This window comes from Danio rerio, chromosome 7, assembly GCF_049306965.1.
Source record: "Danio rerio strain Tuebingen ecotype United States chromosome 7, GRCz12tu, whole genome shotgun sequence".
Classification (NCBI taxonomy): Eukaryota; Metazoa; Chordata; class Actinopteri; order Cypriniformes; family Danionidae; genus Danio; species Danio rerio.
In genome coordinates, this window is record NC_133182.1 from 78,093,436 (window position 1) to 78,110,485 (window position 17,050).

Consider the following 17,050-nt stretch of genomic DNA (forward strand, 5'->3'; position numbering starts at 1 on the left):
GAGCGCCATCTGCTGCTAAAATCTAGCCTAGAGTGCCATCTGCTGTTAAAAACTAGCCTAGAGTGCCATCTGCTGCTAAAATCTAGCCTAGAGCGCCATCTGCTGTTTAAACTAGTCTGGAGCACCATGTGCTGCTAAAATTTAGCATAGAGCGCCATCTGCTGCTCAATCTAGCCTAGATACCATCTGCTGTTAAACACTAGCCTAGAGCTCTGTGTGCTGCTAAATCTAGCCTAGAGTGCCATCTGCTATTAAAATCTAGCCTAGAGCGCCATCTGCTGCTAAATCTAGCCTAGAGCTCCATCTGCTGTTTAAACTAGTCTAGAGCACCATGTGCTGCTAAAATTTAGCCTAGAGTGCCATCTGCTGCTCAATCTAGCCTAGATCCCATCTGCTGTTAAACACTAGCCTAGAGCTCTGTCTGCTGCTAAATCTAGCCTAGAGTGCCATCTGCTATTAAAATCTAGCCTAGAGCGCTATCTGTTACTAAATCTAGCCTAGAGCGCCATCTGCTGTTTAAATTAGTCTAGAGCACCATCTGCTGCTAAATCTAGCCTAGAGCACCATCTGATATTAAAATCTAGCCTAGAGCGCCATCTGCTGCTAAATCTAGCCTAGAGCGCAATCTGCTGCTATAATCTAGCCTAGAGCGCCATCTGCTGTAAAGTATAATATAATAGAATATTTTATTTAAATGTTCACCATTTTTGATTAATATCTCTTCAGTTAATGCATTTAGGCAAGTCTGAGATGAATGAAGCAGCAAAATTATGGATTTTTAACTGATTTCTTTTTATATCCTCACCTTTTTACAGTCCTCACACACCACCGCTCTGTCACCTGCGCCCCCCAGCTGCTCTCCACACAAAAGGCAGCGTGACACTCCATCACCACAGACTGTCTTTTTCATGTTATCCAGACGATTTACCAGGCGCCTGTTACAAAAAAGGAGTCTGGGTCAAGTGTTCACATGTCAGCGGCATGCAAATGCTACTGTGCAACCTACCCTCTTCTATTATTCAAACTCTCAGTAAACAGAAGCCAAATATGCTGCATATTTTGGATTTTTCTGAACATCCAAATCTTTCAAAATAAATCCAAACTTGACTGCAAACATAATTTCAAATGCACTAAAACAGCCTAGAATGTCGTCTGCTATTAAACACTAGTCTAGAGCGCCATCTGCTGCTAAAATCTAGCCTAGAGCACCATCTGCTGCTAAAATCTAGCCTAATAAGCGCCGTACATAATTTCGTACGCATTATTTAGAATTATTTTCTAATATTTTGCTTTTACAGACTGTTTTGCCCATATTAAGAGTGCTAAAAATTGTGGCGGTGCTAACTGTAATCTTAGATAGATTTTTTTAATCATCAAATATCACGTTTCAAAGTTTCCAAAGGCCGATCACACATGATTAAAACTGAACTGTTGATGAAGGGATCCTCAGAATATGTCTGTGAAGTTTCAGCTCAAAACACCTCACAGATCAGTCATCATAACATGCTTTAAAAACCCATTTTTGGTAATAAAGCAAAAACATGCTGTTTGTCTGTCTCCTTAAATGCAAATAAGCTGCAGCTTCCCGCCTCCTTTCCAAAAGAGGGTGGAGTCTTTACAGCTTGTGCTTTGTTTACTCCCAAAAAAAACCCCAAAAAAACATCAGCTTGAGTTTGAAAGCCTGGGGTCTGTTCTTCGACCTCGCTTAAATGATCTAAGATGATTTGGCAGATCCTGGATCTGTTCATCTTGATAACTGATCTCTCGCTAATTTGGTTCTTCAAAGAAGTTCGCGAATCAGATTAGAATGTCTGGATAAACTGATCTGAGATCGCTGCGTGTGTTGTGAAGGACAGATCTATCGATCCTCGAGATCATGATCAGCAATGCAACGATTGGCTGACGGCACAGCAGCGTAATGACATCATCTGATTAATATTCAATTATCCATGTGAGCAAAATTACATCAAATTAGCAGTAAACGGCTTGTTAAATATGACATGCAATAACCTTCCACATTTGTTATGAGCTGCAGGCTTTACACTTTCATGTGTCAAGAGTATTCATCATGTATTTCAATGCAAATCAGTGTATTTAGTTCTACATTTAGAGAAGATTTTCTTTATTATAGTCGCCGTTTTTTATTTTAATTTTTAATTATACACTATTTGTACTAAAGCGATCTAAAAAGTTCATATCAGTAAGTTTTCTCTGTGCACCATAAGGTGGCAGTCTTTGTACTTTCATTTCGAGGGTGCAGATTGCATACGTTTTATTAATATGTATAACTTTATTTATTTTATTAATAACTGTAACTTTATATATATAGTTACAAAATATGTACCATTTTCCCAAGTGTATATAACTACTACTGTAAGAAAACATCAGAATTCGGTACATACTTCCTGTATTATCTTCGCTTGAACTGAGCCGATCTAATCCTGTTTATATGAATTGAACCTGCTCCCGATCAGGTTTGACCTAGCAGAACTGTTGCTATGACAACAACTCTCAGATCAGCTTTGAAGAACGAAATGATCCTGGATCGTGTCAAATCGTCAACATCCAAATCCAGCTCACTGAGTAATCCACGTACGAAGAACAGACCCCTGGTCAGTTTACACTCCTGATATATATATATATATATATATATATATATATATATATATATATATATATATATATATATATTTAAGGTTTAGAAACAGCAAATAATAAGTTGACTTCTAGTTGATCATTTGGTATCAGAAGTGGCTTATATGAAAGGTAAAGGCCTCTAGATGATGCTTCTTTAAGCACAATAAAATCTGATCATGTCTTGATGTTGACTGATGTGATTAGGACAGTAAGCTCCGACTCTGCTTAGACTAAAGTCTCATCACTGAACAGAAATAATGTCCAGTATAGAATATAAAGTCCTGCTGCAGTGGAGACAGAATGAATATTGTGTCTGACTCCATCATGAGCTTGGAGGACTGCATCCATACATCTCTGACATGACTCACATCACTGATTAATAAAGTCATCTGGAATGGCAAAGAAAGTGTTCCTGCTACTCCCAGAGAAGACTCTTTGAGTTCATCTTCAACGCCTCCTCCTCCATCTTACCCCAGACATGCTCAATAATGTTCATGTCTGGTGACTGAGCTGGCCAATCCTAGAGCAGCTTGACCTTCTTTGTTTTCAGGAGCTTTGATGTGGAGGCTGAAGTATGAGGAGCGCTATCCTGCTGGACAATTGTCCCTCTCCTGTGGTTTGTAATGTAATGGGCAGTACACATGTCTTGATACCTCAGGCTGTTGATGTTGCAGATCTCTCGCACGCCCCCATACTGAATGCAACCCCAAACCATGATGTCTCCTTCACCAAATTTGACTGATTTCAGTGAGAATCGTGGCTCTATGTGGGTTCCAGTAAGTCTTCTGCATGATCCATCAGAAATATTGACCTAAATGATCAACTAGAAGTCAAGATATTATTTGCTGCTCTTACCACTGGGATCGACCACAAGACTATTGTCAGGTAGTGTTCTTGAGTTCATTCAGAAACAGTGTCACTGATAAAGACAAAGACTCTGGAGTGACTTAGTGTTGTGTTACTCTGCAGATCATTTTCATGCTCAAACAGCAACATTACACACTATAAAAATTAAAAGAGGATCTATTAAAACTGAAAGTGAGCCTTTTAATGCACAAGTCGTTACTGTACAATCAATACAAATCAATAATAAGCTCTTTCTTACCCAATCCTCTCCTGCTCCATGGCCTCCATTTTCTCGGCCCGGGCTATAACATTGTTAATAATCTCCTTCTCTTCATCTGTCAGCTCAGCACCGAGACACGGGCCAGACTGCACATGGACACCCTTGGTGCCCATCACAGCGTCTGTCATTGTGAAATCACTGAAAGCTGTGAAGCGAAAATAAACAACAGTCGTCAAGATAATGGACAAGTCAAAACATAAACAACTGATTGCCAACCCAATCTGATTATAGCTGCTAGTCGGCTTTGATTTGGAGATTTTCACCACTAGAGGGCGAGTGTTCACAACAAACAAAGGTGTAGTTTGAGGAGCGCTGCTTTAGCAGACTGAATACATCTTAGGCTTCTGTTATAATGCTGCTGTAACAATAAATACACGCAACATATTAAAGCATCGCTGCTGTTTCCCTGTTTCCAAGAGAGAGAAAAAAAAAGGAAATTAAGGGTGTGTGGCAGAAGCATCGCTAGAACCCATTTACTGGGGCATTTGCCCCAGTAAAAATCCCCAGTGCCCCAGTAAATGCTTTGAGATACGATTTACTTTATATGCAAGTGTATTTATTAAGAGTGGTAATCTCAGAATAAAGAACGCTGGTGAAAGCAGTGTAGTTTAATCAAAAAGCAAACTCGCATACCTCAGTTTTGCAAGTCGACAAATCAAAATTTAAAAGATATGGAGGTGATACAATCCTATTTAGACTAAGCATGGCTCCAGATAGATTTTGGGTCAGGGAGTTATGACTCAATAAACCTAATTCTCGACCATGAGTCAGGTCTAAGACAACACGTCTGATAATTCTATAAAAACAATGTATTCTCTAGAATTGTCTATAGAATTTCATTTTAATTATTTATATATTATTATAATTATTTAATATTCATGCAAAAGATTTCTTAAATTATCTTAGCATCACTCCAGTTGTGTCTTTAGATTGTTTTCCAGTTACATTTAGGATTAATTTCTGTTATTTATTTAGAAAAATAGTTTTAACATAACAGTATATATATATATATATATATATATATATATATATATATATATATATATATATATATATATATATATATATATATACACACACAGTTGAAGACAGAATTATTCGCCCCCTGTTTATTTTTTCCCAATTTCTGTTTATCAGAGAGCAGATTTCTTCAACACATTTCTGATCATAATAGTTTTAATAACTCATCTCTAATAACTGATTTATTTTATCTTTGCCATGATGACAGTAAATAATATTAGACTAGATATTCTTCAAGACACTTCTATACAGCTTAAAGTGACATTTAAAGGCTTAGCTAGGTTAATTAGGGTAACTAGGCAGGTTAGGGTAATTAGACAAGTTATTGTATAATGATGGTTTGTTCTGTAGACTATCAGAAAAAATATATAGCTTAAAGGGGCTAATAATAATGACCTTAAAATTTATAACTGCTTTTATTCTAGCCGAAATAAAACAAATAAGACTTTTTAACATCATGTTTTTTAAACATCATATGGGAAATATTTGGGGAAAAATATAAAATATAAAAAATTCTGAGGGGGGGTGGGGGGGTGATAATTCTGACTTCAATTGTGTGTGTGTGTGCGTATATATATACACACATACATATATATAAATATATATATATATATATATATATATATATATATATATATATATATATATATATATATATATATATATATATATATATATATATATATATATATATAAATATATATATATATATATATATATATATATATATATATATATATATATACATACATACATACATATATATATATACATATATATATATATATATATATATATATATATATATATATATATATATATATATACATATATATATATATATATATATATACATACATATATATAAATATATATATATATATATATATATATATATATATATAAATTACATATATATATATATATATATATATATGTGTGTGTGTGTGTGTGTGTGTGTGTGTGTGTGTGTGTGTGTGTGTGTGTGTGTGTGTGTGTGTGTGTGTGTGTGTGTGTGTGTGTGTGTGTATGTATATATAATTTTATTTATTTAATTTAAATTTTTTTTTTTTTTTTTTGGAGAGAGGGCTGTGCCCCAGTAGAGCTTTATGTCTAGCAATTGTGTGTGGCATCATTAGCATAAGCACACAGCACGCACCACGTCTCACCAGTTTGACAGTAAGTTGACTTTTTTTCATTCATTTATTTTCCTTCCGCTTTGTCTCTATTTCAGAGTTTGCCACAGCTGCTTGAACTCATACTAAAAGGAGTTTTTGTCTCAATTAAGTTTTAATTTTCTGTCATGTTTCGTCTGGTGCAAACACCCAAATTCCTCATCACTGCAAATCTCCTCACATAGCATGTTGTTAGGACACGAGGTTACAATATAACCAGCTCACCTAATGTTCACGCTCGTAATATTTATATTATTTGCTAATTAATAACTTCATGTGGAACTCTGAATCTGCCTCTTATTTTGGAGTCTGCAACTGTCCACCGGAGGTCGCATTTCGGTCACGTGTGCATGCTTTAAGAGCCTTCCTGACTGAATGAATTAAATTTTGTTTTCCTAAATGGAAATGTTTTCCACAAAGGCAACCCAGGGTGCTGAAATATAATTGGCTAAACTGGCATTGGGCGGGTTAAATGATTAAAATAAAGACTGTTCCGGCACATAAAGCACATTTTCAGAGCAGAATATCTGACTTCAGCATTGTTTTTTCAGATAAACAACTCACTTAGCATGTTTCTGAAATATCTGCAAACATATTAGGGTATTTTAATGCTTTAGAAGAGACCAAACCTTGCATACGGCACCTTTAAAATGAAGAGACAGTAACATGTAATGATTCCTTGTTTGCATTATGATGGTCTCTGCTCTTGAATTTTTCCATGCTCAGGGAGCGCGCTAATGCGAATATGTTTGAATATGTATGCGGAGTTAAATATTAATAGTGTTGCAACTGTACTCGGCCTGCTCTACTGTACCCGCGTGCAAACATCAGGAACACCACTGGGCAAAAAGTAAAGGAACGAACTGAAGAGCCGGCGTGTTTGTTTCATTTATTGTAAATATATGTATATTAGTAAGATCTCATTTACACTATTTACTGTTGTAGGTGGCACGGTGGCTCAGTGGTTAGCAAGAAGGTCACTGATTTAAGTCCCAGCTGGGTCAGTTGTCATTTCTGTGTGGAGTTTGCATGTTCTCCCTGTGTTGGCGTTGGTTTCCTCTGGGTGCTCTGGTTTCCCCACAGTCCAACCACTTGTGATACCGGTGAATTAATGAACTAAGCTGGCTGTAGTGTATGAGTGTGTGTGGTGAATCAGTGTGTATGGGTGTTTCCCAGTACTGGGTTTCAGTTGGAAGGGCATCCGCTGCGTAAAAAAATATGCTGGAATAATTGGCGGTTCATTCCACAGCAGCAACCCCTGATTTATAAGGCACTAAGCCGAAGAAAAATGAATGAATATTTATATTTTTATCCTTTTGTTATTTGCTTTAAGACAAATTGAAAGCATTTTTTTTCACTCAATCCTACATAAAAATCTATTTTACATAAAAAACACAGTAGTTTGACTTTTTTTGACAGCTTATAACCGCATATCACTGCTTACATTCACGCAATATTCAGTTCACAAATGTCCAGACAGCAGGCGAAGCTGTCCACAGTATTAACTGCAAGTGATAAAATCAGATGTGTGTGTCCAGACATGCACAACCGCCCGATCTGCATGGGTTGCTATGGTAAGGACGTAGGCGTGACCACGTATGTGACGAGGCTGATGCAGGAGAAATCAACACGCATCTCCAAATAAACACTCTCTTTCCTCCGTCAAAGCAGAGAAACTCAGTCTGTTCTGTTGCTTTTCATGCTCTGTGCTGCAGTCACGGCCGGCCGGCTCTGCTGTGCATCAAAGAGCTGCGCTGTTTCCCACATAAGACTGAGTTTAGCACTGCATGAACATTTACAGCACTTCCGTCAGCAGTTTTGAAGTCATCATCGGGTGTCATGTCAATGTTAAGATCTGACTCCTGCGGCCAGAGCTTCTGTAAAAATCTGATTATAATTCAGTGGTTAGCACTGTGGCCTCGCAGCAAGAAAGTCGCTAGTTCGAGTCCCTGCTGGGCCAGCTGGCATTTCTGTGTGGAGTTTGCATGTTCTCCCAGTGTTGGCGTGGGTTTCCTCTAGGTGCTCAGGTTTCCCTTAAAGTCCAAACACATGCGCTATAGATCATTTCGAAGGGTGTAAGCAGAAAGAATGTTCCCAACGCATTTCCTGTTTTACATTTTTAATTTCTACAGCTCCCACGAATCCAAAAAGAGCCACATATTGATAACCTGATGTCAAAACAGCTATCATAACATTATTTATGATTGAATTGCCTCTTGTTTTACAGTTCTGAAATAGTTTGATAACAAGCAGGAAACGTTCACGGGCCAATGACATGACCACATTGACATGGTCTATAGCAGGGATGGGCAAACTTGATCCTCGAGGGCCGGTGTCCCTGCAGAGTTTTGCTCCAACACTAGTCAAAGACACCTGAACATGCCAATCAGTGTCTTCAAGATCACTAGTGCTGTTTCTCAATTCCAAGAGCGCAGAGAACGGACTTGTGTTCTTGTGGAGAACGGTCTTGCCAGGTGTCCTCGGAAGAACGAACTCAGGAGACCGCGAGGGCAGAGAACGCGTCCTTTGAGAAATGAGATGCTGCGTTCTTCCTGATGGTCACATGACCTGCACGTGTTTTAAATGGAAATTATTTAAACATCCCTGCTGAAAAATCCAGCTTAAACCAGCCTGTGTGTGGATGTTTCCCAGAGATGGGTTGCAGCTGGAAGGGCATCCGCTGCGTAAAAACTTGCTGGATAAGTTGGCGGGTCATTCCCCTGTGGCGACCCCGGATTAATAAAGAGACTAAGCCGACAAGAAAATGAATGAATGAATGATAAATGATATTATGAAGATACTGCTGACCAGTGCTGCCTGACTCTGTCCTGCTCTCAGTAATGCAAACGTGTGAATAAATGTGTAAGAAATACACTGATTAACTGTCATTTTAACGTCATTAAGTGATTTTTCGCAATTTTTTTCTTCATCTGAACACATTTCATGCAATATTTACACTCCTCCATAAAATGTCTATGTGCATTTGCGTGTTTATTTGTTTATAACATATAGCGTGGATTATAATATAATAAACAGAGAGATTAACTCTTTGTCGTGGAGCATATTTCTATTAATTAAGCTAGAAAAGTTGTCTGTAACAGGTGCTGACATCACAGACGAGCGCCCCGAGGGCACTGCAGTCCGTTTATAGCCTAATGTTAGCTTTTCAATTCTCACGTTAAACACCCTAAATCTGTTGAAACACGATGGCGGTTGAGTTTCAGCTGGATATTATTGGGTTGCACTTTATTTGCAAAAAAATCTTTACATATATATATATATATATATATATATATATATATATATATATATATATATATATATATATATATATATATATATATATATATATATATATATATGTTCAGAATTAGTCTAAAATTAAGTATGTCCAGAAAAAATGTATTAGATGGCAGACAGAAAGAGAAACAGGTAAGAAATAAAGGTTTTTAAAAATATACTTATTTTTAAAAATTAATACAAATTATTTACAAATTATTATAAAAACTTTTATACTTTTTTATGCATTCATTCATTCATTACTTATTTTTTAAAATCAACTCCAAATCTGTTATTGTTTTTTTTTCTTTTTGATTGCAAAAAATCTTTATTTCTGCATGTCTTGAATTTGTCAAAAAAATAAGTATGTCCAGAAAAAAGAAAGGTAAAATGCATTATCATGTTTGTTTATTTATTTATTTATTTGTTTGTTTGTTTGTTTATTAGTAAGTTTTATGTGTTTATTAAGGTGTTTTGATTTTTTTGTTGTGCTGCTATTTGACACTACACTCAAAAAAATAAGTTTGGTGTTTGTTAAAACTACGTAGTTAAAATGAGCTGAAACAACACAATTCTTGAGTTTATTGAGAACAATTTAAGTGTCTTATGTTCAATCCACTTCAATTTACGTTCATTTAAATCCTTCATGTGGAATCATGCATTTGTACAGTGTATTTGGAATTCTTACTATTGCTTATTTGGTATTTTGCATATGCCTTTAAGCAAAACAATAATAATTAATTAATTAATTTTCTTTTTGGCTTAGTCCTTTTATTAATGTGAGGTCGCCACAGCGGAATAAACCGCAAACTTATTCAGCTTATGTTTTACACTGCGGATGCCCTTCCAGCAGCAACCCAGTACTGGGAAACACTCATTCACACACATACACTACGGCCAATTAAGCTTATTCAATTCCCCTATAGCAGGGGTCACCAAATTTGTTCCTGGAGGGCCGGTGTCCTGCAGATTTTAGCTCCAACCCTAATCAAACACACCTGAACAAGCCAATCAAGGTCTTACTAAGGATACTTAAAACATCCAGGCAGGTGTGTTGAGGCAAGTTGGAGCTAAACCCTGCAGGGACACCGGCCCTCTACGCCCGAGATTGGTGACCCCTGCCCTATAGCACATGTGTTTGGATTATGGGGGACAACGGAGCATCCAACTGACCCAGCCGGGGCTCGAACCAGCGACCAGGCGATTGTGCTAACCACTGCGCCACTGTGCTTCCCCCGCAATAATGATAATAGATAATAGCCACAGAAAGCCAAACAAATTAAAAGCCCAAATATGAAAACAGGAGCACAAGGTGGACAGACTCAATACAATAAAGTACAGTAGATGACATGAAAAATGTTACAGCAACACTTAAGTTTAAGGACCAATTCTGACTAATAATTACAGGCCCATTACCTGCCTATTATTAAAACATTTACTGTTTATCAATACTTATCTGATCTCTAATCCTCAACTATTACCTTAATAACTATTAATAAGCTGCAAACTGAGCAGTTAATGGATTGATAATAGTAAGAATTGCATGTTAAAATAACGTATGACCATCAATATTTATGCATTTATTTATTTAAGAGAAGGAAACATGTAAAAACATCTATGGAAGCCTGCTTAGTTTATTGTTTTCCTGCTTGTTCAAACTACTTAAAATGAGCTGTTGTTTTGAACAACTTAATTTAGGTTGATCAATTTGTGTCGGGACAACATGAAGGTATTGTGTAGAACCCAGCCAGCATTGTTTACAGTGCCGTTTCCTCACAAAATTAAAATTAAAACGTAATTTTCCCTTCTCAGTTGAGTGTGGAATTGAGCATTGTGGCATTTATATGCTCAGAAATGCAAGCAAGAAAGTATAGCATCGGTATAAGCCCATCTGCAGTCAATCCATCAGCACAAATACATTCTCTCCCTTCTGAATCAATGCTCCGGCACATAATGTACAGTAGAACGCATCTCGTAATGCAGCACAGGCTTATTGTGAATATGTACCCCCATATACATTTCCGGAGAGCGCGAGTTATGCAGCCAAAGATATGTATGGCTGCATTTCTTCTTTAAAACAAACGCTAGGGGGCGGTATCAGAATCGGTTTTCTTGAAAATTGTGCTTCACACACAAGGAATTTGCTTGGGCTGCAGAAGCTTCCAGTGTACATAAAGTGACGACACGAAATTAATATGACAAAAAGATGATAAAAATGATTAAAGAGAGATGCAGTTAGTCAAAAAAGATCTGGATGTTGAATTGCATGTACAGATTTGTTATAAACATCCAGGTTATGTGCTGTGTGCAAATGCGTACGAGAAAGTATTGTATTGTTATGAGCAACAAGTGCGCATGAGAAGTATGTTTATTGCACAGTTGGAGAATATTTAACAGATGACACCGCCCACGCATTTTGTTTCTATTTTCGCGCTTAACAGCTGACATCAATGACACCCCCTCCCCTCTTCACTTTCGTCCACTACAACCCCCCCCCCCCCACTTTCATTCGCGACATACCCCTCGCTATTCACTTTCGTCAACGACACCTCTCCCTCATCTGGTAACATGCCTGAGCAGTTACCCTGATTTGTTCCAGGACCTCGCAATTCACAAATTAAGCACTGCTCATTAGCATATGAGTTAATCTTGTTTTTGAAATCTGCCACTAAGCTGTCGCGCAGGCGTTAGTAGTAGAGGTCTGCGGGAGCCGAGGGACCCGACCAGATTTCTTGCAGCTCGGGAGCGGTCGGTAACTGGTGTAATCTGAACAGGAGCGGGCGGTCTAACAATATCGCTCCCAACTCCCGAGCGAGCGAGCACGCGTATGTATGTGTGTGAATGAGACAGCGTGACGCTGTGTTTAGCTTGATTGTTGCTGTCTATGTGTGTGTGTGTGTGTGTGAATGAGAGAGAGCTTGTTGCTGTCAATGTGTGTGAATGAGAGATAGCGTGATGCTGCCCGTGTGTCAATTGCTTGGTGCTGTGTGTCTATGTGTGTGTGTTTATACAGACAGCTTGTTATAGGCTGTCTGGACTTTGTATCGCTGGGAGGTTTTCGGTAGTAGGATTGGGCGCAGGCGGGTAGAAAACGGGGCGGGATGCGGGACAACAAATGCTGAAAATAAGCAGGAGCAGTTGGGTTCGCACTAAAACAGGATTCAAAATTTAGTCCTGCGCAGATCTTTAATTTGTAGCTCCGCCCTCATTTGAAAAGAGCACAGTCTCATTTGCATTTAAAGCGACAGACACCAAAACTCCACAATTTAGATCAAAGCCTAAAAGGGTAGGATTCAGAGTTATAAGCATTATCTGTGTGCTATTTTGAGCTGAAACTTAACACTTAAGGCTGATTTATACTTCTGCGTCAAACGCACGCGTATGCTATGGCGCAGCCTACGCGTCGACGCATAGCCCTACGCTGTGGCCGTCGGCGTCGCTGACGTGCATCTCTCAAAAAATGTAACTACACGTTGCAACGACACGTAGCGCAAGCTCTGTGATTGGTCGGCTTGGTAGCGCTGACAAGTCTGGGCGGCACCAAGAGCCGTGCGAGCGGCGTGCGCCTGGTGGCGCGATTGTTTACAAGTGTGGAGTCCCGTGAAGGAGCTCCGGATGGAAAGTTTTGTTTTGTGTTTACCTCATAGTAAAAGTTGTTGCACGTCCGCCGGTTCCTGCCTAAAAATGAGCAAGTTTGAGCCACTTGTACATTCAGGAAGTGTTCAGGAAAAGCAAAGCACCAACGAAGAAACTCGACACAGAGGAACATTAACACCTTACTGCCAACTAGCGTTTCGGAAGTGTTAATGCAGACCAACAGAGACAGCGCGCAGAAGTATAAATGCACAGCTACGCGCGTTGCATGCGCCGTGGATTTCGCCGGTCACTTGACGCAGAAGTATAAACCAGGCTTTAGCTGGATTGGGCGGGTAGAAAAAGGGGCGGGTCGGGCTGTGGGATAACAATACCTAAATATAAGTGGGAGTGGTCGGGTTCGGACTAAAACCTGGAAGAAACGGGATTCAAAATTTAGTTCCGCACAGATCTCTAAATTCTAGCTCCGCCTTCATTTGAAAAGAGCACAGTCTCATTTGCATTTAAAGCGACAGTCACCAAAACTCCACAATTTAGATCAAAGCCTAAAAGGGTCGGATTCAGAGAGTTATAAGCATTATCTGTGTGCTGTTTTACATCTTGAGAAAAGTGTCATGATAGGTCCATTAAATGTAAAGTGTGACCGAGTATTGTAGAACATACATATTTTAAAAAAAAAAAAAAAAAAAAAAAAAGCAGGCATAATAGGTCCACTTTAAGTCATCGGTATTACATCTAATATTAATATAGCCTACATTATACGTAAATGCTGAAAGATCTCAAGCAAACCACATCCCTTTTATTGAAATCTACATTTGGCTGCGAGCATCCACGCCTTCATTCATTCATTTGGTTCAGTGAGTGTTTCTGTGCGCGGAGAATGCATCACACATAGGCTACATCATTCAGCAGATTGCCAATTGAAAACTCCACCCGCAAGCAAGCAGGAATGACTAAGTGGGTCACAATAATTATAACAAAAACATTAGATAAGATCCACACCTATTTGAACACCACCTGAAGACAAGCGCACTGCATATGATCGTTCACTTGCATTGCAAATCCAAATATAACACAGCATAAGTGTTAAATCCTGTGAGAAGCCCACAGCAAGCTTGACTGGTGTGTTTCTGCGCACTAGTAAAAGCGCTCGTGTCTTTATTACCGACTGAATGCACCTTTTGCGTACAACGCAAGCCGCATTGAGATGACACACCTTACGCTTATCTTCCAGTGCAAAACAGCATGCATGGTTTCTCAAGGCAGACGGGAGAGGAAACACACTCAATGGGAGCATCGATTGACACGCAGTGTGTACCCAAAGCGCACACAGATTTACTGTTTTTACAGCAGGGCATTGTTCAGCCATCATGTCGATATCATTTCCTACAGGCAGCCCGTGCTTATGGATGGATGGATGGCTGTGGGAATGAATGCATCCGTACAGACACTCTAGCTAGATTACGACGGGAATGTGGATCGCGTATGAAGAGACAGCATTGCTTTTCTTAGGTTTTCTTTTACTCAGTGCTTAATAAATCGCTCAGGAAGTCTCACACAGCCCACATGCATGCATGTTTTTTGTTAGTTTTTCGGCTGTGAAACGCATTCGTCGTTTCATGTGTGGAAAAGAAATCAGTAATGGAGTTTTCACATATGCTCACCTGATGATGATGATGATGATGATGATGGATAAACGCCTGGTGCTGAGGGAAAAACGACTGCAAACAATGCGGACTGTGAGTGAGGTCAGTCTATGAGAGGAATCAGCGACTGCGCATATTAGAGAGAGAGAGTGAGAGAGAGAGAGACTGTGTGTGTGTGTGAGAGAGAGAGAGAGAGAATAAATGTATATTATTAATTCATTCATTTTCCTTTCGACTTAGTCCCTTTATTTATCATGGGTCACCAAAGCGGGATGAACCGCCAACTTATCCTGCATATGTTTTATGCAGCGGATGCCCTTCCAGCTGCAACCCAGTTCTGGGAAACACCCATACACTCTCATTCACACACATACGGACAATTTAGATCATCCAATTCCCCTATAGCGCATGTGTTTGGACTAAGGGGGAATCCAGAGCACCTGGAGTAAACCCACACCAACACGGGGAGAACATGCAAACTCCACACAGAAATGCCAACTGTCTGACACTCAAACCAGCAACCTTCTTGCTGTGAGGCCACAGTGCTAACCACTGAGCCACCGTGTTACCTTTATTATAAATTAATAAATGTAAATTATAAATGCCACAAACTAAGCGATAAAGAGTGAACACATCTGTATTATGCTTCCTTGTGTGACAACATGGGAAAATCAACAAGCCAGAAAAACAACAATACCAGATTACAATGAGCTAAATTACACTGGGAAAAAGACTAATATTGGAGACATGTGCTGTGCTCTGATGGAGCTAAGACTGAACTGTTTGGCCATAATGAGCAGTGTTACATTTGGAGGACAAAGGGGAAAGCTTACAAGCCTAGCAACACCATCCCAACTGTGAAGTATGGGGGCGGCAGCATCATGTTGTGGGGCTGTTTTGCTGCAGGAGGGACTGGTCCACTGCACAGCATAGATGGCATCATGACGAAAGAACATTATGGAGAAATACTGAAGCAACATCTCAACACATCAGCCGGGAAATTACAACTTGGCCACAAACGGGTCTTTCAAACAGATCATGCCCCTAAGCATACTGCCAAATGAGTTCAAATGTGCTTTAAGGACAACAAAGTGAATGTTTTGGAGTGGCCATCACAAAGCCCTGATCTCAATCCTATAGAGAATGTGTGGGCAGAGTTGAAAAAGCTTGTGCGAGCAAGACAGCCAACCAATCTGACTCAGTTAAAGCAATTCTGTCAGGAGGAATGGGCCAAAACTCCTGCAAACTATTGTGAGAAGCTTGTGGAAGGAGATCCAAAACATTAGACCAAAGTTATACAGTTTAAAAGCAAAGCAAATATATACCAAGGAAATGTGTGTTAACCCTGCTGAAAAATCCAGCTTAAACGGTTGGCTGGTTTTAGCTGGTCAACCAGGCTGGTTTTAGAGGGGTTTTGGCCACTTCCAGGCTGGTTTCCAGCCATTTCCAGCCTGGTCTTAGCTGGTTAGGCTGGGAGATGACCAGCTAAAACCAGCTTGAACAACTTAGCCAGGCTGGGAGCCCAGCCAAAACCAGCTATGTCCAGCCTAAACCTGGCTGGTCAAGCTGGTTTTAGCTGGATTTAGCTGGTCATTTTCCAGCCTGACCAGCTAAGACCAGGCTGGAAATAGCTGGAAACCAGCCTGGAAGTGGCCAAAACCCCTCTAAAACCAGCCTGGTTGACCAGCTAAAACCAGCCAACCAAGCTGGATTTTTTAGCAGGGTTGACTGTCTAGAAATTAATTGACTGTCTAGGGTTGACTGTTTTTCTTGGAACGCAAAATTACCCATGATGCTTTGCATGCGCAAGGAGAATGCGAAGAACTTCCGGTCGGCAGATGATGCGTGTGAACAGTCACATTTGGACAGCTTTGAAACGATAGTTTTAATCTATTTTACCTGCTTTTATCCTCTTTGAGCTAATACTGTTGTCCATCAGCAGCATCTCCTGGACTGATCATTTAAAGAAATGCGATCTAATAGGATGGAAAACAGCTGCTGTGAGGCGTTTCCCCCTTGCTGTCAGACGCATCTTCTGCAGTTTAAATGAAGCCTCGTCATCGCTAAAGTCAACATTTTCTCTTTATTTCAAATATATAACCAGCCCAAACAAATGTAATTCACCAAATTGTGAACTAGGAGAACGGTTTTCTCATATTTCTGACGCGCTTGAACCACATGTGACAGATTATAACGGCTTTAACAGACACATTTCTAAGTTGTGTGTCACAAAAACACTCTGTTATCCATTAAAAACGTCATTGAAACCCATTTTCGGAGCACAAATTACCAGTTGTACACGCTGTAAACGGAAGTTTTTAGCATTCTACCGGAAAACACTGGTCACTATGGCGCCCTCCATGCAGCAGCCATGAAAAAGGTCTATATGTCGACCTTCAGGCAACAGTGCTAACCACTGAGCCACCGGAATCTGACAACATACACACACACAAAAAACTTGACATATTAAATAAAATCTAAATTTACAAACAAATGATGGTGATTCATTGTTTTGAGTGTAGTGTAGCTGGTATTCTTTAGGCTAAATAAAATAAATCACCATCTACAACAGA

General features: G+C 39.3%; 1 protein-coding gene across 4 annotated transcripts in view; it reads right to left on the reverse strand.

The window, feature by feature from the left end:
* rph3ab (rabphilin 3A homolog (mouse), b) overlaps positions 1 to 17,050 on the reverse strand; it is a 48,013-nt gene that overhangs the window by 25,496 nt on the left and 5,467 nt on the right. For 2 of the 4 annotated variants that reach the window (XM_021478070.3, XM_686740.10), the window contains exons 1-3: positions 14,496 to 14,589; positions 3,743 to 3,908; positions 806 to 935 (exon numbers count right to left, since the gene is read on the reverse strand). In XM_021478070.3, coding sequence (XP_021333745.1) covers positions 806 to 935; positions 3,743 to 3,891 — 279 coding nt within the window. In that variant the 5' untranslated portion in view covers positions 3,892 to 3,908; positions 14,496 to 14,589. Of the gene's footprint in view, positions 1 to 805; positions 936 to 3,742; positions 3,909 to 14,495; positions 14,590 to 17,050 lie in introns of those variants that run through there. The other 2 variants (XM_073907602.1, XM_073907601.1) reach the window with 1 other exon arrangement.